The sequence below is a fragment of the Ursus arctos genome, unplaced genomic scaffold (assembly GCF_023065955.2).
Source record: "Ursus arctos isolate Adak ecotype North America unplaced genomic scaffold, UrsArc2.0 scaffold_21, whole genome shotgun sequence".
Classification (NCBI taxonomy): domain Eukaryota; kingdom Metazoa; phylum Chordata; class Mammalia; order Carnivora; family Ursidae; genus Ursus; species Ursus arctos.
Window position 1 is genome coordinate 38867561 of NW_026622886.1, and position 25923 is coordinate 38893483.

The 25923-nt window shown below is 34.6% G+C and overlaps 1 protein-coding gene across 8 annotated transcripts in view; it reads left to right on the top strand.

The window, feature by feature from the left end:
* Nucleotides 1-25923, top strand: part of LOC123001132 (uncharacterized) — a 190542-nt gene that overhangs the window by 15932 nt on the left and 148687 nt on the right. For 4 of the 8 annotated variants that reach the window (XR_008960770.1, XR_008960768.1, XR_008960771.1 and 1 more), the window contains exon 3: nucleotides 3577-3640. The exons of 2 other annotated variants lie outside the window; for them this stretch is intronic. Coding sequence is in view for 2 of the 6 variants with exons in the window: in XM_057316448.1 (XP_057172431.1) it covers nucleotides 3577-3640; nucleotides 19011-19063; nucleotides 20841-20905 (182 nt within the window). In the remaining 4 variants the exon portion in view is untranslated. Of the gene's footprint in view, nucleotides 1-3576; nucleotides 3641-19010; nucleotides 19064-20840; nucleotides 20906-25923 lie in introns of all 8 variants that reach the window. 2 more of the 8 variants (XM_057316448.1, XM_057316449.1) reach the window with 1 other exon arrangement.

The following is a 25923-nucleotide window of genomic DNA, read 5'->3' on the forward strand; positions in this document are numbered from 1 at the left end:
TCTATAGATAGAAAATCAACAGCCCCGTCCAAGAAACACAGTTAACTTGTCTTTACAAAAAGTAGCATATTGCTATGTATAGTTATCTCTTCATAGAAACTGATTTTTTGTTGCTTCTGGTCTCATTCCTTTCATTCCATTTTAATTCAACAGATCTTTATTGAGTGATTGCTATATTTCAGGCTTTATTATAGGCTCTTGCCACATGCCAGTAGGTAAAACAGAGGAAGATTTCTGACTATGTGGAGATTACATTCTAGCAGGAAAAGATAGATGATAAATAATAAACATAATCAATTATACACTGTGTTAGGAAATGATTTATGCTGTACAAGAAAAAGTAGACCAGAGAAAGGGAGATTATAAATATGAGGAGGAGGATAGGTTTCTTCATAAATAGGCTAATCAGGGTGAGTCTCAATGAGATGAGACCAGAGCAGACACCTGAAGAGGTGAGGGAGTTAGCCTAGTGCCTATCTGAGGAAACGGCTCTCGTTGACACATACCTACAACTTACACATATACTTGTGCTTTTGTTGTCAAGGAAGTTACTATCTTTTCTTCAAAGCTCATTATTTCTTTTCTGCTTCACACCCCTCATGGAGCCTGATGTGGGGCTTAATCTCAAGACCCTGAGATCATGACCTGAGCCGAAATCAAGAGTCAGACGCTTAACGAACTGAGCCACCCTGGTGCCCCTCAAGAGTCATTATTATTTGAGCTTATAAAAAATAGAGTGGATATGATATACTATCACTATATATAACTACTTGAAGGGGTAAATCTGTTATCTTTTATCTACTTATATGATAGCCACTATAGATAGATACAGTTTTTATCATCTGAGATTATGAAGCACTACCATTTTTTTCGAAGCATTACCATTTTAAAAGGCACTAAAAAAATAGCATGATTAGAAATGTATATATTTTTTATACTGGCATGTGTAGGCCACACAGAAAATATACTATATCTTTTCTTTCTTGATCATAGGTGTTGGTGTTAGAAGTTACGTTAGAAATCCAAAATAATTTAAGATAAATTGGAAAACATGATAGATTACTGACTTCACGCTGTAAATTGAATGCACGCTCAACAAGCATCATGATTTCTTAGTATGAGTAATTAGAAAAATAGACTTTTATGAGTTAATTCAATAAAATTAAAATAATTTAGATTCTTTCATTTTATTTTTGCTTCATTCCATCTGTTTTCCAGGTTTCACTAACATTACTATAAATTTGTTTAAAGTCAACCCTCATCAATGTACATTCAATGTTTGTTTACTTCTGCAAAGTAAAACCTTCTAATCTTTATGTTCCTAAGCATGACTTTTTAAAAAAGTAACTAGACAATTACAACTAGTCATAAAGATATAGTAACTATTTCTCTTCCATTTTCAAATTTCTTTCTGTTTTAATTTTTTAAGGACAAAATTACATTTCACTTCATTGGTTTGTACTTTTGAATCAGTATTGGGTAACAGGCAACATTTTATGACTTTAATTTTTTTTTTTAAGGAGACTCCACACCCAGTGTGGGGTTTGAACTCACAATCGTGAGATTAAGAATCACATGCCCTACTGACTGAGCCAGCTAGGTGCCCCAATTTTTTGTAACTTTAGATACCATTATCTTTCACTGGAAGGTCACATATGTTTCATTAACTTAAACATTTTATGTACTTCTTTTACTAACATAAAAATAATATGTTTGATTTTCTAAAAATATTTTAATTTTTTTTCCTAAAGCTCTTCCTTTCAATCCCAGTCTACAGTGTTCGCCTTCCTATTCTGAACTTATTTTCTCAGCATTTATTTAACACTTACTTAGTAGATGCTGTCTTCTGTCTGTTTTAGCTCCCAAAAACAGACTATACATTTTCCAAGGACAAAGATCCAGTTCTTATCTGTCAACATAATGATTTTTCACAAAGAAACTGTTTCACTGGCACTTTTTGTTTGATTGATGCAAGTATAACTTGTATAACTCAATATTATACCACTGAAATATTGTGATTTTTAATAGTCTTTATTTGGTTTCCATCCCCATTCCTGGCAGAGTTCCTAAAACCCTTGGCGTTTCCTAAGTGGTAAGAAAGATAAAGATGTCTTGTTATTCATAACAATGCCCTGTAAACCACACCTGAGACTCTGTTTATGAGGTGACTTTTGGAAAGCCCGTAAGGATGGGGGCTGGCTGCCCGGCGAACCGTGACTAGACCTTTCAGCACTGCCCCCACCCCTAACCTCCAGGGAGAGGGGAGGGGCTAGAGCTTGGCTCAATTACCAATGACCAATGATTTAATCAATTGTGTCTACTGTAATGACGCCTCCACAAAAACTCAAAACAATGGGGTTCAGAGGGCTTTCAGGTTGGTAAATATATGGGAGTGCTGGGAGGGTGGTGCACGCCCCACCCCATACTTTGTTCTAGGCATCTCTTCCATCTGGCTCTTCCTGAGTTGTATATCTTTTAAAATAAACTGGTGATCTATTAAGTAAACTGTTTGCCTGAGTTCTGTGAGCCACTCTAGCAAATTAATTGAACCCGAGTAAGGGACTGTGGGAACCTCCAATTTATAGTGAGTTGTTCAAAGCATAGGTAACCACCTGGGCTTGGGATTGGCATATGAAGTGGGAGCACTTTTGTGGGACTGAGGCTTTAAACCATGGAATCCGATGCTGTTGTCGATATTGTCAGAATTGAATTGAATTGTAGGACACCCACTGCTGTCCACAGAGAATTGGAGAATTGCTTCATGTGGAGGAAAAAACCCACACACTTAATGACTAGAAGTGTCAGAAGTGAAGTGTGGGTATTGTGTGTGTGTGTACGTACATACTATAGTGTACAAAGTTATACTGTACTCTGAGTTTGAAATGTGTTTATATAGTATGCCTCCCTTAGCTAGGAAAGGAGAGAAGTCAAGCTTTCCACCATTTTTCCTTCCTCTGTTGCATTTGGGGTTTTATTACCTGAAAAATTGTGTAGCCAAACTGGTAATCATCAGCTTTTAGATACAAAAAGTTGGTCACGAAGAGTATTGAGTTTAGCCCCAAAATGTTTTCATTTTACATTAATACCAAAATGTTTTTTCTTTTTTTTTTTTTTATCTTTTTTAAGTAATTTCTAAGCCCAACGTGGGGCTCAAATCCATGATTCTGAGATCATGCTCTATGGACTAAGCCAGCCAGGCACCCTGTTTTTGCTCTTATATCAACAGTCTAAAGATTCAAAAAGATAAGCAAATGAAAGGGCAGCATTCTATTTTTCTCCCCTAATCTGCATAAATGTTAAATATAGCAGTAGAAACATTCTGGCTATTAAAATAGGAGCATTGTATTTTAAAAGCAGCCACGAGAACTCTGCTGTCTGAAAGACTTAATCTTTGAGTAACTAAGGTAACGCATTCTCTGGTTCTACCCAATTACACATGCCCTTAGCTACTGATGCTAGTTCCTATGTCAGAAACTGTTGTGTCTAAGATGTCCTTAGAAAAACAAGTTAATCTTTGACTCCTACCCTTTAATCACTTTAGGTACTCATCACTGATAAGTACTTTCTTTCCTGCAGGAGCACTCCAATTCTATCATAGATTGGGTATGGAAGAAGATAAACCCCATCTTGGAGAAATCAGGTACTACACAAGTTATCAAGGCCTAGGGACCCAACTACTTTAACTAGAAATATTATAGGAAGTTGAAGGAGGATTATTAGCCAATTAACCTAATGCAGAATAATGTGATCTATAGCCACTATGCTCCTTCAGTTTTTCCTGACCAAAGACAACATTGACCCATTAGCTTTGGGCAGAGCTGAAGGTTCATGTGAAATTTTAAGTTTAGAACCGTAGGTAGTGGAGACAGATTGAGCAATTCATACTGACTTCCAGTTTCCCAGAAATTTTTGCTGCCATATTTCTCCTCAGTCTGCCTTTCTTCTACCTACTCACATTCTCCAAAGAAATTTACTTGTTCTATATATGATCTTCTTAAAGCCAAACAATCCTTACTTTAAAAAGGGTATCAGGTAGTTAGTTAGCCTGATTATACAACCAAACATAGAGGCCTATACTCCTACACAGGTTGCATGCCCATGAAACTGGCCCTCTGATTAAGTACAGGATATATTAATGAAAATTCTAGAAGTCTACTGCAACAAACACAACTTCTAATCTTGTCTTCTGCAAGAACTCTTAAGAATACTTACACTTGTTAAGGTTTTATTTGGGAAGTTATTTGATGATATAACTGTAAGAGTTGTCATTAGCCTATTTTCCCATAGTCCAAATTAAAATGTATAGCTATGTTAAAAATTCAGAAATCAGTATTAGCTAAATCATAATTTTTGTTGTTTTTCTAAGCAGATATAAGTTCAGACTTTCTGAGAAGAAAAATGTTATTTTTCAGATTAAATAAGAGGATGAAATTTTATTAAGCGGTCCTAGGCCTTATTTTCTGTAAGTTAATGGTATCAGCTATGAATTATCATAGTTTCAGTAGAATATTCTGTTGACCTCATTAATAAAAAGTTATGCTTTATCATAGGAACCCTAGTGTTATGCCAAATAACTCCTTCATTGGCCTGATTATTAATAATCACTAGACAAATAACTAGAGGGAAAAAAGCCACACACATTTCACATTTGTCAGACAAGCTTCCAACTGTAGAACCTAAAAAGTACAGCAGGTAAATTGCAATGTGCTTAATCAAGCTTTTGTAGTTTACATATTCTTATAATGTGGAAACTGGAATTTGACCAAGAACCTTTCAACTTAATCTATAACAACAGATTTAATAGCCCTTCTCTTCTTAAAAACTTTACAACAGTTAAGAAAGCCAAACTAACTTGATTTTTTTTTAGACTTCTGGTTTGGATTTTTAGGTTGGCCACCTGATTAGTGGACGAAACTGATAAACAGATAAATTCTCATTGTGACAGTTCTTTGTAAAAAAAAAATGATGATAATAATGGCTATATAAATACAAAACTTAAGTTTCAACCCTCCTAGATCACTCTCTTGAATTTTACAACTTACTCTTGGCCTTGAGAAACTGGATCAGTGAATGAAATGTGTTCTCATATTACCCTCTCTCTAGCAATCTACTATGTGCCAGGTGAAGATACCTCAGTTAGCAAAACTCAGGCAGCAAAGCTGCTTCATGGAATCAACTCTAGAGAGAGTGAGGCAGGCAATAGCCACTAATACATAAGCAAAATTTTGTTACGTTAGATGTGGTTAAGTACTAGGAAGAAAGAGAAAGCTGAGAAGGAATATAGGGAGTTCAGGGTAGGGGTGTGTGTGTGTATAGGGGAAGGGTTGAAATAATAAATAGGATGAAAGGAAGTCCTCTCTGAAAAGTTGACTAAATGGAAACCTGGAGAAAGAAAGAATATGAGCCATTAATGATCTGGTGGAAGATCATTGCAGGCAACAGAAAACTGTAAATGCCAAGTCCTAGAGTATTCAAGGTCCAGCAAGAAGACCAGTAAGCCTGGGAAGGAGTGAGCAAGTGGTAGTGCAATAAGCAACAAGCTAAGGGAGGTCATGAGGTGAGGGTAGAGAGTCTTGTGGAGAAAGGTACAGGTTTCAATGACATAGTCTTTGTAAGTTACTTTGGTAATTTTGACTTTTACTCTGAGATAACAAGCCATTGGAGGATTTGGAGCAGAGCGGGGACATAATTTATTTTGTTAAGGTCTGACTGAGTGGGGCAAGAAGCAGAAACAGGGAGGCCAGTCAGGATGCTATAGCAATAGTCCAGATTAACGGACCAGAGTAATAGTAGAGGAGGTGATGAGAAATAGATTCTGAATATAGAATAAAGTAGAATAAAGAGCTCCCAAATCTATTTAGTTTTTCATTGATTGAAATATTAATTTGTATAATTATTTGTGTTATACATTTTCATGGTAAAGGGTGATGATCATTTTCCATTTAAATATTTTCTACCACATAATATTAGTGGCTGTTAGTGTAGTTTGGATATAGCATAATTTAGCCATTGTATAGATAGAGCAATTTATTAAATCAGTCTTCTGTTGTTAATCATTTAAGTATTTTCAGTTTTCCTCTATTGTAAATACCATTAAAATGAACATCCTCATTGTTATATCTTTGCAAATATAATTACTACATAATTTAGGGACCTCTGCCTATTGATTTTAAGAATTACTCTGCTAAATTTGAACTAGAAAGGAGAAACTAGAAAAGCCAAACTGTTTATAAGCCAACAACTTAGGTTGATATATTTTTTTAAGAAATCTCTACACCCAACATGGGGTTCAAACTCATGACCTCAAGATCAAATGCCACATGCTCTACTGTCTGAGCCAACCAGGCACCCCTTATGTTGGTATTTTTTCAGCTACAACCATAAAAAGAAGATTATCTATATCAGATGTGCATTGATAGAGCTTAAAATATTAAAAAAATATTTGAATATGAAATATTTATAAATTCCTGTTCAAGGTTGAATGAACATTCTGTGTTTTCAGAATTTGTTTTCTATTTCTGATAGACTTAGTTATTACTAGGAACAGATGACCAATTACAAGAATTGTCACCATTTTAACATTCTACATGAACTGTAGCCAGGCTGGAGTTTTGGCACCTGAGCATTCACATCCATCTGTTTATAGGGCATTATGCCCACTCATTAGATTTATGCTAGTTTCAAAAAGTCACGTGTAAATCAAGATAAGCAATGTATATTCTTTGAGATATAAATCATCTATTAATTAATCTCTTTGAATTATGTTTTTAGAAAGACATTTAACCACTTACTGATTTAAGATAACTTTCAATTAGGCCTATATAGAAAGAAAAATATAAGAAAAATTTTAACTTTATTTTTTAAATTTTTTTAACTTTATTAAATAATAAATAGAATACCAACTTTTTTCAACATGAGAAAGTTGAAATTAGAAAAAGGGTGATGACAAGTCCTTTTAAAAAGTTTTGAATATACTATTCGAGGGAAAGAAACTAACATTTATTTGGTAACTGCTATGTGCAGGGTACTTTTACATAATTTGTTTCTATAATTTTCATAATAATCTTATGAAGTAGGTACATTATCCCCATTTTGCAGATAAGAAATTAAAGAAATTACTTACCTAGGATCACACATAGGAAATACTAAGATAATTTCAAGCCCAGTTTAATCCGACTCCTAAACTCTTGCTCTTTTAGCTATACAACACTGTGTAAGTGGTTGGGATTCAAACATCAGGGTGAATTTACAAATCTGCGATGTGGATTGAAAGTGGTTTTTACGAGTTAAGAAAAAAAATCAACCAGCTAAAAGATTGCTTTACTCTTAAAACTCAGCTAAACATTCCAAGGTAAGTGTGACGATATACATCAGCTCTCATTATCAAGAAGGCAATACCAAATAGCAATTAATTATTTTCACTGTAAGAGAATATCTACTTCCTGAAGCAAATAATACATTATATGTGAATTTAAAAAAATGTTTTAAATGTAAATAATAATAATAAAAGAGAATATCTAATTATATGAAATAAGAGGGAAAAACCAGTCTGATGAACTGTTTGCTTCCCTATGAATCAGTGATTTTTTTCACACTAAAAAAAAAAAAAAAAAAAAAGCTATTTCTTTTTCCCAAACAAAACTACATTAAATAAATGAGAATGGTTGAAGCAAGGGTGCAAGTGGGAGGTAGAGGCTGTTTGTTCCCTGTCCAGGTTCCTCTCCCAATATTGCCGTGACCTCTGAAGGAATGCTTGCTTATAAATCCCAGGACTCAGAATGTCATTTAAATCCCCCATGTTGTGGCTGGAACACTTGGTCGATCAGCTTACCTTTTCAGTTAGTCAACTGATTTATTTTGGTTATCTACCGATCACAGTAAAAATATGACTTGAAAGTGGTAAGAAAGTTCCTAAGGCAATAGTTAAGAACTTTTTATTTTATACTAAATTGTCTTTCCTTCTTTCTCCTGGTCAAAATCAACTAATTTGTCTCAAATGTTTTTGAACCTCAACTGAATGCTAGGCACTACCTTGATTCCTACCTTCAGGAAGCTTAGATTCTAGTTGGTAGAGGCAGATAATAAAGAAGCGAAAAACTCAACGTGTGCTATAAAGAAAATAAGTGTTTTTAGTAAAGAATGGTTATTTTATATTTGGCTACTTTATTTTTGTCTTATTAGTAAATGTTACTTGTATTAGGTTAAATGTGTTCCTCAAAAGTTCATGTCTACCCAGAATCTCAGAGTGTGATTTTATTGGAAATAGGGTCTTTGCAGATATGATTAGTTAAGATGAAATCATATTGGATTCCTAATCCAATGACTCCTGTCTTTATGAAAGAGAAAATGGAGACAAAGATAAACAGGGAAGAAAACCATATAAAGGAGATATATTGGAGCGATTATAAGTCAAAGAACATCGAAAATTGCCAGCAACCACTTAAAAGCTAGAAGAAGCAAGGAAAGAAAGATTCTTCCCTAGAGCCCTGGGAGAGAGCAAGGGCCTTGATTTCAGGTTTCTAGACTCCAGAACTGTGAGAGTAAATTTCTCAGTGTTTTTTATTATTATTATTATTATTTAATTCATTTAGCCAACATATAGTACATCATTCATTTCAGATGTAGAGTTCAATAATTCATCAGTTGTGTATAACACCCAGTGTTCACATGGCCTCCCCAATGCCCGTCACCCAATTATCCTATCCCCCTACCCACCTCCCCCAAACTTCTGTTGTTTTAAGGCACCCAATTTGTGTTAATTTGTTATGGCAGCCCTAGGAAACTAAAACGCTACTTTAGATAGAATAGTTAGGAAAACTTCTCTTAGTAGATGATATTTATTTATTTATTTATTTATTTATTTATTTATTTATTTATTTTTAAGATTTTATTTTTAAGTAATTTCTACACCCAACGTGGGGCTCAAACTCATAACCCTGAGATCAAGAGTCACATGCTCCACCACCTGAGCCAGCCAGGTGCCCCATCTTAGTATATGATTTTTAAACAGAGGCATAAATGATGAGAATGACCCAACCAAGATGAAAGACTTACTGGTGTTATTTTATCTTAATGGTAAATATTCTACAGGTATTTAAATTACTAGTTCTAAAACAAAGTTATTATTTTTCTCCTCTCTCTGAATATCTTTCCTTTGCAAAAACTATATAAAGTAGATATTAATATCACCAGTTTTCATATAGAGGCTAAGGAATTTGGACAGGGTCACACACGTAGGAAGTGGTAGAGTCTGGATTCAAACTCAGGTAGCCCGGCTTCAAGAGCCTAAATTTACCAGATTATTCTGGCACTATCTCTCAAGTTTCAGGCAACATGCTTTAATTCTGTCTCCAGGCTTTCAGGGTTGCCCATTTGTGATATTCCACTTAATCTAGTCTTACATGTGGAATGTGGCTTTTTTTTATTGTCTCCTACTTATATTAGTAGTAATAACAATGATAATCACAACTACTAAATTTATTGAACACTGAGCATGCCAGCTCTCTTAATCCAAGCAACAACCCCATAAGGTAGCTATTATTATTATCCCAATTTTCTGGATGAGGTTTCTATGGCTTGAAGAAGTTAAGTAACACATAGGATCTTAAAACTAATAAATGGCAGACCCTTGGTTGGTCAGATCTATCCGATTCAGAACTGGCTCACTTTTTAAAAATTTTATTTTTTAAAACAAGATATAACTTACATATAGAGAAACACACACACAAATATATAGTTCTAAGACTTGATAAGCTATACACCTGTGTAAAAATCATCAGAATATTCTGAGCTCAGAAGGCTCCCGTATGCTTCCTCCTAGAGATAATCTTCCAAAGGTAAATACTGCTCTGATTATCTCTCACCATGCCTATTCTTTTATTATTATCTTTCACTTTTCCTATTCTTGAATTTTCCACAAGTGGAATCATCCAGTGTATACTCTTTGGTGTCTTGTTTTCTTCCAGAATCTTTTAATGACCACGTTCTACTCTCTCCAACAAAATTGCCAAGTCTTCTGCCTTACTTTCCTAGGCTTTTGCTAAGTAATTAATGTTGATAGTGTAATAAACTAATTCTTGCTAAAATTTTGGTGGAAAATGGTTTAAATTACTTTTTTCTCCAGATAACTTATTAGTATTATAACTGACCTTAAGCCTAGAAGAATGGCTATTATGGAAATTCTAAGCAGAGTCTGAGAGACTTTTTGAAGGGGGAATAGAGAGATTTTGTTTTTCCTTAAATCTGAATGCATAATTTTTTAACTAGTATACTAATTATGAACCTGTAAAATTTCTTTCCAAAATGTAAAAGCTGAATCTGTGACTGCAATTTAAATACTATAGAAGAAATCTTAGATCCATAAAAAGAAAAGTTAATATGATACAGAAAAATGAGCGTTAAAGTTGTCAAAAGTTTTGTGTTCTTTTTCCTGTTGTGCAACTTACTAGCTAATTACCTCTCTTAAGTCACCTAATCTCTCTGAGTCAGCTTTAATATGAACATAAAAAAATTTGCCATGCTTGACAGGATTGATGTGAAGAGCAATTATGAAATAAGCTAACGTATATTAGAGTGCTTCGTAAAGTCTCATATATGATACTTCCCATATACATACATATAAAACCTTACAATCACACTTCCATAAAACAGCTAATATGATAGTGGATATGTGTAAAATTGCATATTCTGACCATCTGATGTAATAGGAAGTCTTAGTGAAATTTCTTTTGGAGAACTTTTTAATTTGATAACCTTGACTACCAATCGCTTAATTCAGGTTTGTCAGATCTCTAAATGAGTTGAGACAACAACCATTTTCTTTCTCCTTTCCTTTGATCTTGCTTTTATATTTCACCTCTCCTCAGGTCTGAATTTTGTTGGAATGCAACACAAAAGTTTTTACTTTTAACTCTTTCCTTAGAATTTTTTGTATGTCACATCTGAGTTTGTCTAGGGATTCTCCTGCAACGAGAATTATCTAAATGCCACATAAGAGTGTAAAGAATTTATTAGAAATAAAAATATGGAAGACTTTTCTCATTGATAACCACTTACCAATCAATCTATAACCAATTAAGAAAAATCTTAGGTGGAGGATTTGAGTAAGAGAGGGTGGGTAGTAGCAGTTATGTTCAGCTTTACTCTGGAGCGCCACCTGCTGGTAAATCCAGTCTAAGAGTGTTTGGCAAACAAAAATAAGGATTATTTTGGGAGATTAGATCAACTTGTTTTATATAAAACACATACTAGTTATTAGAATTATTGTGGAAAATGATTTGATTTACTAACTGAATGATTCAATTATTAAAGAGAGTTTTCTCAAAGCTTTTTTTGAAGGAATTTATTTATTTTAAATTCTTGACCTTTGATCAGAAAAACCACAAATATGAATTGAGGGTCCATTATGTTAGTCAAATATTTAAGGGTTTATGTATCACACTGTGCTAGACACTGTGGATGCCATGGTGAAAGGAATAGATGGAATCTTCTGACCCTTGTGGAACATAGAGTTAAGAATAAGAAGAAAAAGTGACAAATAGATTGCTGAAAGTTGATAAGAATAAAACAAAAGGCAGAGGGAGAGAATACAGGGTGGCTGAAGGAAACTACTTTGGATGGAACTTTTAGGAAAGGCATTTCTGATAAGACCTTTAAGAACTTGTTCTTTGCTATACTCCTAGCACTGAGCACAGTGCCTAGTACATCGTTAATGCTCAGTGAATATTTGTTGAATAAAAGGATGGATGACACTGAATGATAACCTTAAATAGGAGCATTGAACATAGCTGAAGCATTAACAGCTTCTCTTTTTGGTCTGATCATATGTACATGGGTCATGCTGGCCTAATGATACAAAATGCGGTAGGAAAGAAAGTACAGGGAAGCTGCTGGAAAATGTGTAGCATAATCTTTTTCTTTTGGAGCTGAGCCAGCTTATAAAATCCAATCCAAGTTCAAAGAATGATGAGATGATGACTCAGTTTAAACTACTTTCACTTCAGTTGACCATTCAACTATGAAACAAACAGCGCTAGGGATACAAATGACTGGATGCAGCTCCCTTCTGCCTTTCTTGTACTTCACAAATGTCCAAGTTCAGTAATTGAGGCAGCCCATGAGCAATCAGATCAAATAGTTTGAGAACTCTACACCTTTATAACATTAGGCTGGGTAAAGGGTCGTACTTGATCTAACCCACTACCATATAAAAAGTTTATCATTGTACTATCTGGATGCAATTTGTTTCTTGATTCATCACCTGCCCTACACTGCACCTGTAGGCCTACCAAACCTTCAGTGAAACCAAATCTAATTGGAGAGCTAAGAGTAAGATACAAACTTGCACGGAATAATTGTTAGCTTAGAACTGGAACAAAAATTGAATGAGAAAAAAGGGAAACAACTTTTTTAATGACCTGTCTAAGTCTTGTGAAACTGGCTCCCATTGATAGCCTTTTATTTTGTATTCGATAGACACATCTATCATGCATGTCTTTTTCCACACATAAACATATGCAAATAACATACCTATGAATACAATCTATAAGCATTGATAAGTCCCCTTCTTCAGTAAGAGAACTCTGAATTTTAGTTGGGCATATTGTTGGTGCAGTTAAAGACTATACTTCTTAACCTAAAGCTCTACTATGAGTGGCTATGTGATGAGTTCTTGGCCATTGAGTTTTAGGAGGAAGTATCATGTGGTATTTCTAGAAAATCTTGAAAGAGAAAGAGCGAATACATATTCTTTCCCTTCTTTGATACTGCTGCTTGGAATATAGTTGTCGTGACTGGTGCTCCAAAATTCATGTTGGACCAAGAGGACAAGGGCTGTACCTAAGGCAAAACACCAGAAAACTGAAGGGATCTTGCTATGGTGTAGAGCCACCCCTGGACCATCTCTTGGACCACCCCTGGACCTTCTCTTGTCTCCTTTTATGTGAGAGAGAACGAAATGTCTATCTTGTTTATGACATTGCTTTCTGGAGTTTCTATTACTCTGATGAATTTTATCCTAACCAATCTGGTGAGTAATGTAGATTTTGCTGATGTCTTCCTGACAAATGGAGGAGAAGGCATCATTTCACACCACAAAGCAAACAATCTTTTCATTATACAAATTTTCTCTCTAGTCTCTTTCCAGATCCAAATTCTCATTTGCCCACCTCCCTCAACCACAACCATCTGTAACATTTTTTCCTCTCTTGGATCCCACTGTCACGTCTCTGATCCTATAATAACACTTGGGCGGGAATTCTATTTGCTTCAGCCCTTCTTCAGGGATTCCTTTCCCTGTGAAGAAGGCCTATTTTACCTGAGCCTTTCCTCAGTGATATTTTGATGCCACAAGGTGAAAGTAACAGTAACATCAACAACAACCACATGATTAAATGCTTACTAGAGGCAGTCATTTAATTCTCACAACTACCCTATAAAGTGTTATCTTATTTTACCGAGAGGGTAAGCAATCCTCCTTGTGGCAGAAGAGGCTAGCTGTCTACCCAAAATTCATGCCCCTCTTGCCCTAGAACAGAGTTTTCACTGAGAATTCGCTGTCCATCACACTACGTATATATTCATAATTGTCATATTTTCCTAATATATTGATCCTTGATCATTATGAAGTATCCCTTTTTGTCCCTAGTAATACTCCTTTCCCTGAAGTTTATTTTGTCTGATACTAATACAAAAACTCCTGCTTTCTTGTGTTTACTGTTTGCATAGGGTATCTTTTTTCATCTTTCTTACTTTAAATCCATTTGTCTATATTTATTTATTTATTTTTAAAGATTTTATTTATTTATGTGACAAAGAGACAGCCAGAGAGAGAGGGAACACAAGCAGGGGGAGTGGGAGAGGAAGAAGCAGGCTCCCAGCGGAGGAGCCCGATGTGGGACTCGATCCCGGAACGCCGGGATCACGCCCTGAGCCGAAGGCAGAAGCTTAACGACTGTGCTACCCAGGCGCCCCCCATTTGTCTATATTTAAAGCACATCTTGTGTAGACAGCATATAGTTGATATTTGCTTTTTTACCATTCTTATTTTTTTTTAAGATTTCATTTTTAAGTAAGTTCTAAATTACTCAAACTCATAACCCCAGGAGCAAGTGTCACATGCTGCACCGACTGAGCCAACCAGGGGCCCCTATTGTGTATTTAAATATGTGGTTTTTTAAAAATTTAAATTCAATTAGCCAACACAATATGTGTTTTAATAAAAATAAAATTTGTATTTAATATGCATATTAAACATACTTCATATTTATTATATATATTATATATATTATATATATTATTATATATTTAAACTTATTCACAGATCTGCCATTTTGCTATTTTCTATTTATCTTATTGATTTTTTTGTTTTTCTGTTTCACATTTCCTTCTTTTTTGTTAATTGAATATTTTTTAGTATCCCATTTTAATTCCTCTGTTGACTTTCTAACTACCTTTCTCTTCAATACTTTTTTAGTTTCTGAGAGTTTTTATTTTTTTTTAAGATTTTATTTATTTATTTGAGAGAGAAAGTGCATGAGAGAGAGCACAAGTGGAGGGCAGAGGGAGAAACAGTCTCCCCACTGAGCAGGGAGCCCAATGGCAGATGCTCAACTGACTGAGTCACCCAGGCGCCCCTCTGTAGGGTTTTTAAAAATGCATTTTTAACTTATCCCAATCTGCTTAAAGCTATATTGAATTACTCCAGGTGAAATATAGAATACTTGCAATAGTATAATTCCACTTACCCCTTGTTTTTAGTGCCATTTTTGTCATATACATTACATCTATATTTGTTATAAACCCATCAATATGGTGTTACACTTTTTTGCTTTAAACAGTCATATGTCTTGGGTCCCTGGGTGGCTCAGTTGGTTGGGTGTCTGCCTTTGGCTGGGGTCATGATCTCAGGGTCCTGGGATTGAGCCCCAGGTCAGGCTCTTTGCTCAGTGGGGAGTCTGCTTCTCCTTCTCCCTCTGCCCCTCCCCTTGCTTGTGTGCATTCTCTCTCTCTCTCAAATAAATAAAAAATCTTGGAAAAAAAATAATGTCATATGTCTTTTAGATGAAGAAAGAAGAAAAATATAAACTGATTATTTTTTATACTTACCCACATATTCACTATTTCTACTCTTTGGTATAATTTCACTCTACAATCAAGTATCTTGAAAAATATATGTGTATTTTAACTAGTAATTGCACTTACAGAAATTTTTATGGCAATAATTAGAGATGGGAATAATTTTTTTATAATCATGTTTTTCTCATTGTTTCTTATAATAAGATTTGGAATAATTTAAGTGCCTAGAAAATAAGAAAATCATTACATAAGCTTGTGTTACATACATAGGATGGATAAGCATATTTTTTTTTTTAGGATATTGGTTAACTGAGGCATATATAATATTGTTTAGTTTTTAGGGAAAAAAGACTGAAAAGAAATCTATCTAGATATTAATAGTGGTTCTTTCTGGCTAATGGATTCTTTGCATTACTGCCTTTCGTTTATTTACACTTTTCTGCGTTTTCTAAATTTTTACAATATATGTTCTTTTATAATCAGAAGAAAAGTGAAATGAGAAAAATTTAAGATTAGGGAGGTCATTATGTAAACAGTGGACAGGATCTTTGAAACTAGTAAATCACAGTATTGAGAATAAATAATTTTCATAAATATATTTATCAACCTGAATTCAGGTAACATATATCTTTAGTTTGACAAGTTTGAAACATAGAACATAAGAAGGCAAATTGTGGCAAGAAGTATATGAATTTATATATTATTCAGTATATTAAAGCTATACTGTTGGTAGGCTTAGCTTTTCTTGTGTGATTTAAAGATTGCTACAGGTCTGTAAGTGTCTCAAAGTATCTCCCTCACTATGGCTTCATGAGCCCTTGAAATTCCTATGAAGCAATTCCTTTTATTTTCTTCCTCTGGAGAATAGTATGGAGGTTTCTCAGAAAGTTAAAAATAGTTAAAAGGTTAAAAAAGTTAAAAAACTCTATGACCCAGCAGTTGCACTACTAGGTATTTACTCAAAGTATACAAAGTATACAAAAATACAGATTCGATGGGACGCCTAGGTGGCTCAGATAATCGGGCGTCTGTCTTCGGCTAAGATCATGGTCTCCGTGTCCTGGGATCAAGCCCACGGCTAAGATCATGGTCTCCGTGTCCTGGGATCAAGCCCACGTCGGGCTCCTGGCTCAGTGGGGAGTCTGCTTCCCTCTCCCTCTGCCTCTGCCCCTGCTCATGCTCTCTCTCTCTCTGTCTCAAATGAATAAATAAAATCTTTAAAATAAAACAAACAAAAAAAACAAAAATACAGATTCAAAGTGATACGTGCACCCTGATGTTTATAACAGCATTAGCAACAGTAGCCAGACTATTCATCGACTGATGAACGGATAAAGATGATATATGGGTATAATATTTATAATAGAAGATTATAATGGAATATTATAATGGAATATTACTCAGCCATCAAAAAGAACGAAATCTTGCCGTTTGCAACAACATGGATGGAGCTAGAGTGTATTACACAAAGTCAAATAAGTCAGTCAGAGAAACACAAATACCATATGATCTCACTCACATGAGGAATTTAAGAAAGAAAATAAATGAACATACAGGAAGAGGGAGAGAGGGAAATAAACCATAAGAGACTCTTAACAATAGAGAACAAACTGAGGGTTGATGGAGGGAGGTGGATGGGGGGATGCACTAGATAGTGAAAGGTATTAAGGAGTGCACTTGTTGTGATGAGTGCTGGCTCTTGTATGTAAGTGATGGATCTCTGAATTCTACTCAGAAATCAATATTGCATTATATGATAACTAAGTAAAATTTAAATTAAAAAATAAACTTCGTTTGTTTTCTTCCAATGAAGTCTACCTTATTTTACCTAGCAGGGTAGCATCCATCGACACATAACCATGGATTATTGTCCCAGACTCAGGACATTCTGATGAGGAATATTTTGACAGTTTTGGTAAAGACCAACAGATACATAGCTGTTGGGATAGGGCAAGTCTAGGCAGAATTCTGTGGTGGGGTGTTCTAGAAAGTTCAGTGTCAGGGTGAAGGTACTGGGCACTTTTTAGGGTTTTAAGTGGGTAGAAGGGAGAGTAAAAGAAAAAAAGAAGAGAGAATACCAAATAGGGATGCAAGAATCATCCAAAATTTATTCAATCAATAGGCTTATTGGCATGCAGTAGCTATTAAGCTTGTATTCTCCTTCAAGTGGCATTTGTCAGTGACCATTTACTCCCACGGTTCCTTGCTGCTTGCTACTTCATTGAGATAGACATTGAAGTCCTTTGTAAAGTCTACAGTTCTTTACCTAGGCAAGATATGTTTATTATTTTGCCCTTCACACCTTCAAATTCCAAAGAGTTGCCTCAGTAGTTGAAGAAATTAATATCTAACAAAGGGACATAGTGAGTGTACCATACCAGGGGAAATATATATGCTAGTTAATCAGGGCCTCCCAAAGATTATACCTCTTCTTCCCTGGCTGTCCCACATGGTGACAACTCTTTAAGATGAAATTTAAAACTAGATGAGAGAGAAGACAGAGATCTGCAGATGCTTTTGCTAGATGGGCCTTTCAAAGGATTGTAAGGCAAATTGCATTGTCAGCCTCTGTTCAGTCTTCTTATAGGAGCAGTCCAAAGGAAGGAATTCTTAAATACACACAAAGTCAGAGATTCAGAATATGTAGGGATGGAATAAATTGAAATCTAACCCTTTCATTGTACAGATGAAAAAGATTTAAGTCTTGACATTTGATTGACTTAACCAAGATTGTAATAGCAGAGCTAGGATTAGAACTCAGGTCTTTTAGCTGCTAATCTAACGGGTTTCTACAATATCACACTGCCCCAAGTCCAGGTATTAGATACACACCTTCAAAGCCCATAAAAACACCAAACAAAGCAAGGCAAAAAGCCAAAAGCAAGATCCTGCAGGTCTGATATCAAACACTGGGAGAAAATGTGTAAACAATAGGTGAATTAGAATCTTTAAGCCACGCTTTCTTTTGTTAAAAGTGGATTATATCAACTGTACTAAATAATTTTTTCCTCCTAAAATTGCTAAACAAAAGAAAGGAATTTAGGTTGCTACTTTGTTGGGCCCGGAGACATTTTTTGATATCAAATGATGACTATCATTTGAAATCTTGCGTCAACTGATGTGGGCAATACTTTTTAGCAGAAAGAGTAAGAATGAGCCTGTTGTGTCAAGATGCCTGGCTGAGTGCCACAGGAGTCAGAATAAGGTCATGTTTATTCTATTGGACATTTTATTCTTTATCTAGACTCTATGAAGGCAAAGAACATGATAAGGAAGTCCATTTGGTCACCTAAACTGGGAGGCACTGTCAATGTGAATGAGGGCTGGGAAGTAAAATAAAGTAAATACAAGTTTAAACATGTATGCCAGGGAAGATACAGCAGGACTTCACTTCGGAAGAAACCTAACAGCTTGGAACGGAAATGAGTTCCAGAAATTCTAGGGATAGGAAAGTCACTGAAAATGATAATGACTAAAAAAGAAAGGGGGAATTATAACAGCTTACAAAATGATATAGGATTATAATATGGTGTAGAGAAAAAAAAAATACCCCAAACAATAAGGTACAACCATGCACTTACATACATTTTACATTACATTATATACATCTTCCATTTTGAAACCTTTAAGTAGAAAGATTTCTGTTATTACATTGGGACTATAAATATTTTTCCTGTGTCATTGGAGGTGGTAGCAAAATAACCAAGAGGTGAATTGCATATAAAAGGGACTGTGAGTACAATGTGAAGGTTTGGTAGTATCCTCAGGATCCCATTTAAATTAAAGACAAAAGAGGAAGAATTGGAAAAGAGAGAGAAAGAGAAGGAAATTGCCATTTCTGCCTTCTGTTGTCTATTATGCTTTTGTCTCTGCTGCTTCATCTAGGGCAAAAAAGCAGATTTTTTTTTCCTTAATAAATCCTTGCTAATTTCTAGGTCTAGGAAAGAGCACCCAGGCCACAGCTACAACCCATGGCCAGGTGGTCAAGGTGAGGCTCCCTTTATAATCCTATGAGTATTCTTATGTCTCAGGGGACCAGAGCCAGGGCTGGTCAATTTTTTATCATTCTCCCATATTTTTTAAATTTGAAGGGTTAGAATTCTCTCCATGTGTCTTTATCAGAGCATATAGTAGTCTGTTCCCCACTATTTAAGTAATGTCATGATGAAATTCAGCACATGTGATTGCAACGTAGTAAGATTCTTTCAGAAATCATATGCCATTAGACCAGAGATAGACTCCCTGCACAGTTGGAAGGAGTAACTGAGGTGCCCTTTTCAACAGATACTTTTACAGAAGCCCCCCCTTATCCATGGGAAATGTGCTTCAAGACCCCCAGTAGATGCCTGAAACCATAAATAGTACCAAACTCTACATATACTATGATTTTCCTATACATACATACCTATGATAATTTAATTTATAAATCGGCACAGTAAGAGATTAACAACAATGACTCATAATAAGAACAATTATAAAAATATACTATAATAAATGTTATGTGAATTTGGTATCTCTCTTAGTCAAAATATCTTACTGTACGGTACTCACCCTTCTTGTGATGATGTGAGATGATAAAATGCCTATGTGATGAAATGAAGTGAGGTGAATAACATAGGCATTGTGATGTAGCATTAGGCTACTAGTGACCTGACAATTGATGAGAATATGTCGGGATATGTGAGGTTCATCTGCTTTTGGACTTAAGGTAACTGAAACCTTGGAGAGCAAAACTGCAAATAAGTGGGAACTACCTTACTTCATGATAGTAAGAATCCATTAAAGATTGCAAGAGATATTTAAATTAAAGGCTGACTTACCCAGAAATGTTGAAGGACCAACATATACAAATTCTCATTGAGCCATAGGGAAGTAGCAGTTTAATTGTTCTGCCGAAGTATTATAGAAATGATAAGTGATGTATGATAAGTAAAAGGGAACAGAATTATAAGAAAAAGAAGCATGGTTTTTAGTAAACATCCATCTAGCCTCCAGTTTTAAGACATTGATTCACCTTATAATGAAGTAGTAGTCATTATTAACCAGCCAGGCCTCCTGGGATCTTAAAAGCAACAACTTTAGATTATCTCCCAGGAGAAGATTTTCCACTTCTGTATTCTGAAAGTCTGGTTGTTTAAAAATTTCAGATGTAACATAGCCATCTAGAGTGCTCTGCTCTTCTCCAACTGGCACATATGCTGTTTGTGGTCATTTTCTCAGACCAGCATGCTATTTTGACAGAGGGCACTGTGTCAGCATTAATTTACCTCACTATATCGTTTCATGAACCAATCCAGGGAGTCCTAAGCCACATCTTTCCTTTGCCTACTCAGTTCTGTGTATCTAAAAGATTTAACTCATAAAGAAATTCAAAGAAAGGCCACAACTCTTCAGATTTATAGAACAACAATATTATATGTGCTGTATTTAAGAGATAGTTGGATGCGAGTGTGTGATAATTGGATGTTTCTGTTAAACACTGAGATTTGGTAGTCAACAGCATTTAGGCGTAGTTAAAATTATGACAATATTAAAAATCTCTCAGGAAGATCAAGTAGAATTAGAAGAAATATGGACCATATGGATACATGGATAATTGTTAAACTAGATTAAAAGTATATATATATACACATAGATATGGTTTTAGGATTATAGGTGCGTGTAATGTATATTTCATATTATAATAACAGAATCATGATAAATAATAGCACCTCCACTAAATTTGTAAATAAGACGTGGTACTAATGATCTTAATATTATTTTAGATTCAAAAAAGAAGAAGAAGAAGAAATATGGACCAAGTAGAGAAACTGGGGGAATTCCAACAAAGGTGTTTACATACATAACAATTTCAAAACCTGAGACAACTCAAACCACAAACACAGGCTGCTGTTTAAATACCCCAACAATGCAATATTAGATCTATTTTAGTGATGATTTTAAATCTACATTAAGTTCATGTCTTTCTTTACTTAGACTTTATATTTGTCTATATCAAATATTTTAATAAGCATCTCCACTCCCACTCCAATTAAATTACCAGAATTTTTTTTTTAACTTTGAAGTGCTTTCCTTCTTTTCACTGCTCTTTGAAAACAGATTTGGCAGCAAGTAGAGATTTGAACTGAGGTGAGGCCATCATATTTAGCCTATGATTTTGCAGATTGCTAGTGGTGGCTCCAAAATTTCTACATAGAAAGGATTTGGGCTGGTTGAAAGAAGGTGCTAAAGCAAGATTTAAATAAAAAATGTTTTTACAAGGATTGAATGTTTCTTTGGGAAGAATACGGGTTGATGAAAATTGTGCACGGGGTGGAGGGGGCTAAATTTTCTATAGAGCCTCCACTTGGCTCCATGATGCTGTTTCACATAATTAAATATGTAGCAATTAATGTTCTTTCTTTCTTTCTTTCTTTCTTTCTTTCTTTCTTTCTTTCTTTCTTTCTTTCTTTATGAGAGAGAGAGCGCGTGCGCAAGCGTGAAGGGGAGAGGGGCAGAGGGAGAGGGAGAGAGAGAATCTTAAGCAGGCCCCGCACCCAGCACAGCACAGAGCCCAATGCAGGGGCTCCATCTTACGACCCTGAGATCGTGACCTGAGCCAAAATCAAGAGTAAGATGTTAACGGACTGAGCCACCCAGGTGCCCCTGTAGCAATTAATATTTCCAGCTGATATCAAAACTAACCCTCTAAGTAGCTAGTAATGTGTCAATCTGAAAAATATCTCCTGCAACTAAATTGTGCTAAGCCACATCTTCATTGTATATCTAATACCTAGTGTAGATTGTTGATTAAATTACCTATTAACATTCCATTCTTCAGTAGATTGAGGTTGCTTTTTTTTTTTTAAAGCAATGTGGTAGAACTTTCAAATAAAATCACCCGTGGCAAAACACAGCTTTGCTTAGCATCTACTATTGTTGGCTCTCAGTCTTTATAGCAGAATTTTTACATAATCATCTAAATCCTTTGTGGGAAGAATCAGAATATAAATAAAAATGAGTAAATAAGTATATACAGCATTATACTTATTATGATAAATTATATATGTTCTACATCTCATTCACTCTTATGTTGTAAATGACATACTTTGATGTTTGTGTCACAAATTTAATGTTATATGAATGTGCAGGAGTAGTAAGGAACAGAGAACAAACTTTAAAAAAATTGTGAGCTATTGTGTATATATTAATTAACAGTAATTTAATAGATTATACCTCATTGATTTGAAGAATTAAAGCAATTAGTTTCCTTGGCACAGAGTTTTCTTCCCAGGAGAAATTTAGGCATTACAAAATCTGTCATGTAACTGTAACATCGGAAAAAGCAGAGGCAATGTCTCTGTTGTATATGCTCTCTCTAAATAACAGCTTTGCAGTAGGCAATTTCGCCTGGAATCGTTGCAATAGGTCCAATTAAATTGAAGCTTACTAAAATCAAGGTGGTTTTCAATGTCCAGTTTCATGATCAAAACAATGTTTATTGTGATGTTCTGGGAATGTCAATGCATGGCTACTTCTTTAGCACAAGAGATAATGTTTGGTTAAAGAATAAAACTATGGCAACAATGACTTTTTCCAAAGGCTCATTTCTTTCAAAGAATGCCAAAGAAAGGGCATTTTATAGCAACAGAGTGTGCAAATTTAGAGCAGAAATACTGAATTACATCTCTTAGGACCTCAAAGGTGGTGGTTAAATTTTTTTTTATTTATGAAGAAGAAAGCATATAATAAGAATAGGAAATACAGGTTTGAAGAAAAGACATTCCATAGCTTATTCCTTGTCATAAGAAGTTGGAAGTTAGGCACTGAAGGTGAGATTTTAGTTAATGAGATAGATGATTATATTACCTAGTATTTCTTAGGAAATTTACCTCTGATATGTCCTTTTTTCCCCCCTGAGACCTGATATGAATTACAAATTTCCTAGGAAATTCTCATAAAGTCTGCGGTTACAGATGCATAATGGTAATGTTTACGGGAACATATCTCCCCTGCAGAAAGATGTCAAGTACTTCTTTGGTCTGAATTTTCTGGTTTCAAATTGAAAAGGAACCTCAGAATGTAGGAATCTGGAGTTTAAGGATGACTAAAAAGGAAAAGTCTGCATAGAAAGGCTAAAGAAAATTTCAAGATCCCAAGGTGGTTAGGGGTAACATTTCCACACCCACATTTCCTCTGCCGTATTCCCTGAACATGAACAGTTCAAAAAAGACCAAGGAAAACATACTTGAGAGTCAAAGAATACCAAAATAATGTTAATAGGGAAAGGAACTAAAAAAAATTCATTCAGATATATATAATAATTTTCTTATGGGTCTTCATTCATCAGAGACATAAGTTTTATTTATATCATCTTATGAAAACCAGATCACATGAATGACCAAGAAATCCAGGCAGATGTTTGTGAAACAATTTTGATAGATTTTCTGGGTTTAAGTATGTGCTTTTACTTAATCCACTTTCTAGTAATGTATAATTAATCCACAGTAAATTATAGATTCAGTATTGGTTGATTTTGGGGTAACATTTATATACCTGTGTTACTTCTAGTCATATTTTCAATTTTAAGAAATGGCTGGTTTGGGTCATAATGTGGTTTATTTTCTATTTTTATATAATTATATGTACACATATAATATGTATTATTTATATTTTATATAAATAATGTTTATATTCATAATTACTTTTTGTTCTTATTATAAAATGGACTCTAAACTGTTATGTTTCAAAATGTTAATTTGCCTGATCTTACATATAAACACAGATTACTTAGTTAATATCTGCATGCCTGTGAATGTTCTTCCATCCCTTTTATCTTCTCCAGTTCTCTCTGTAGCCATCACTTTCAGCCACTATTCTCACTCCATACTGTATCTCCCTGTTCCTGCTAAATCATGTTGAAATAGCCTTTTCTAGGAAATTGTGAATTCAAACATAGTAAATCTAGATTTGGCAAAGGCTGTGAACAATATTTTCATTAAAAAAAATCAAACATTTTCTAAAGAATCTAATTTAGAACAACATTCTTGAGAATGGACATGCAGCACACAGGGCACATACAAGAAGATCCATGGGGTATGTGATGAAACTGCTCCTTTTTCTGTTTCTATTTATGTTTCCTTATTCTCTTAAAATTTCAATCTTCACCTGTTTTACATTGTACACAACTGGTTCATAATATATTAGTCTAGTCGAGCATGTGTAATTTTTTTTTTTTTTTACTGCTGGGTGTAAGATCAAAGAAATTAAGAAATCAGAAGTGTAAAGATTAAGAACACTTGCAAAAAAAAGAACATTTGCTTAGTAGTCTGATAGACTTAAATATGATTGTTACTTCTAACACTTACTAGCCATGTGATCTTAGACAGTTTACATAATCTCTCTATCCCTCAGTGTCCTCATCTATGGAACAGAAATAATCATATGATACTTACCTTATAAGTATTATAATAATATAATACTTACTGTCTTGAAAAGTAAATGAAATGATGACTGTAAAGCACTTAGTGCTTAGCATATATGCAAAAATATTAGGTACTTGTATGACTGGAAAAGGTCATGTGGAAACCTATGGAATAATAGACCCAAACTCAAGGTTTTCTTTCACTGAGACATGGATTTGAATTTTATTATGGTCTGAGAAGTTTCAATTATCACATATTATTTAGACAGATCGGTTCATATTTTAAAGAACAGACTACAAAATCACTTTTCTGAGACCAATGAATTAGCACATAATGGCCTGAGTTATATACAGTGTTAATTTTAGTCCCATTAAAAATATATTTATTTACTCAATACAGATAGAAATTGAATGCCTAAGTACAAAATTCTTGGATCCCTGAAGGGTTCTTTTCATATTTTTCATATATGAAGTTTGCTGATTTCCAATATTATTGCAAAACTCATCCCATTAGAGAGATTTTTTTTTTGAAGTAATATCTAGGTCCAATGTGGGGCTTGAACTCAAGACCCCAAGATCAAGAGTCCCATGTTCTACTGACTGACCCAGCCAGGTGCCCCAAGAGAATTTTTGATTTTTGTAAAGAGGTAAAATAAAGTAACTGACAACCATTACCCACTCAAAAATTATTGTGCATCAAATTTGTGTGTGTATATATATATATGATGAGCAAAAGCTCATTAATAATAAATATGGGAATCCTGCAAATCATCCTAAGAAAACTGATCTATTGATACTTGCTCCAGAATTACAGAATAAACAACATAATTTTTAAAAATCAGTGAGAAAATAAATTTTTATTCTCAGGAATGTAGTCTTACCTCACTGAAATTTGGAAGTCTTCTTCAGTCTTTTATAGTAGAACAGGGTTTGCCCCCACCTCTCCCCCAAAGCTTTGATAATATCAGATCAAAATACATTTTAAAAGGTTTGTTTTATTTTTCAGTTTAGGCTGTGTTGACCCAGTCAGTCACAGTTGGCCCGACATAAGACTTTCATCTAAGTCAACATGACTTTAGAAGAAATTTATCTTAAATAAATATACAGTGAAAAAGCAAATTCAATAATATATTGATAAAGGGCTCAACATGCTCAACAAAAATGTATGAAGCACCTATTACATACAAAACATTGTAAAATTCTGGGAGTAAGGTTGGGAGAGATGAAAAATGGTAAGATATACAGATGAGTAAGACATGGCCTTTCACCCCAAGGAACTTACACTCTGGTGAAGGAGATACACTCGTACAAGGTAGGCATAGAAAATATATATTTTTTTAAAAACTGTAGGGTAATAGAAGACAACTGGGGTTAGATCTTAGGCTTGGACTCAAAGTAAGTTTCTCTTACTGGTCGAGACTAAGTTGCCACATAAAAGACAAGAC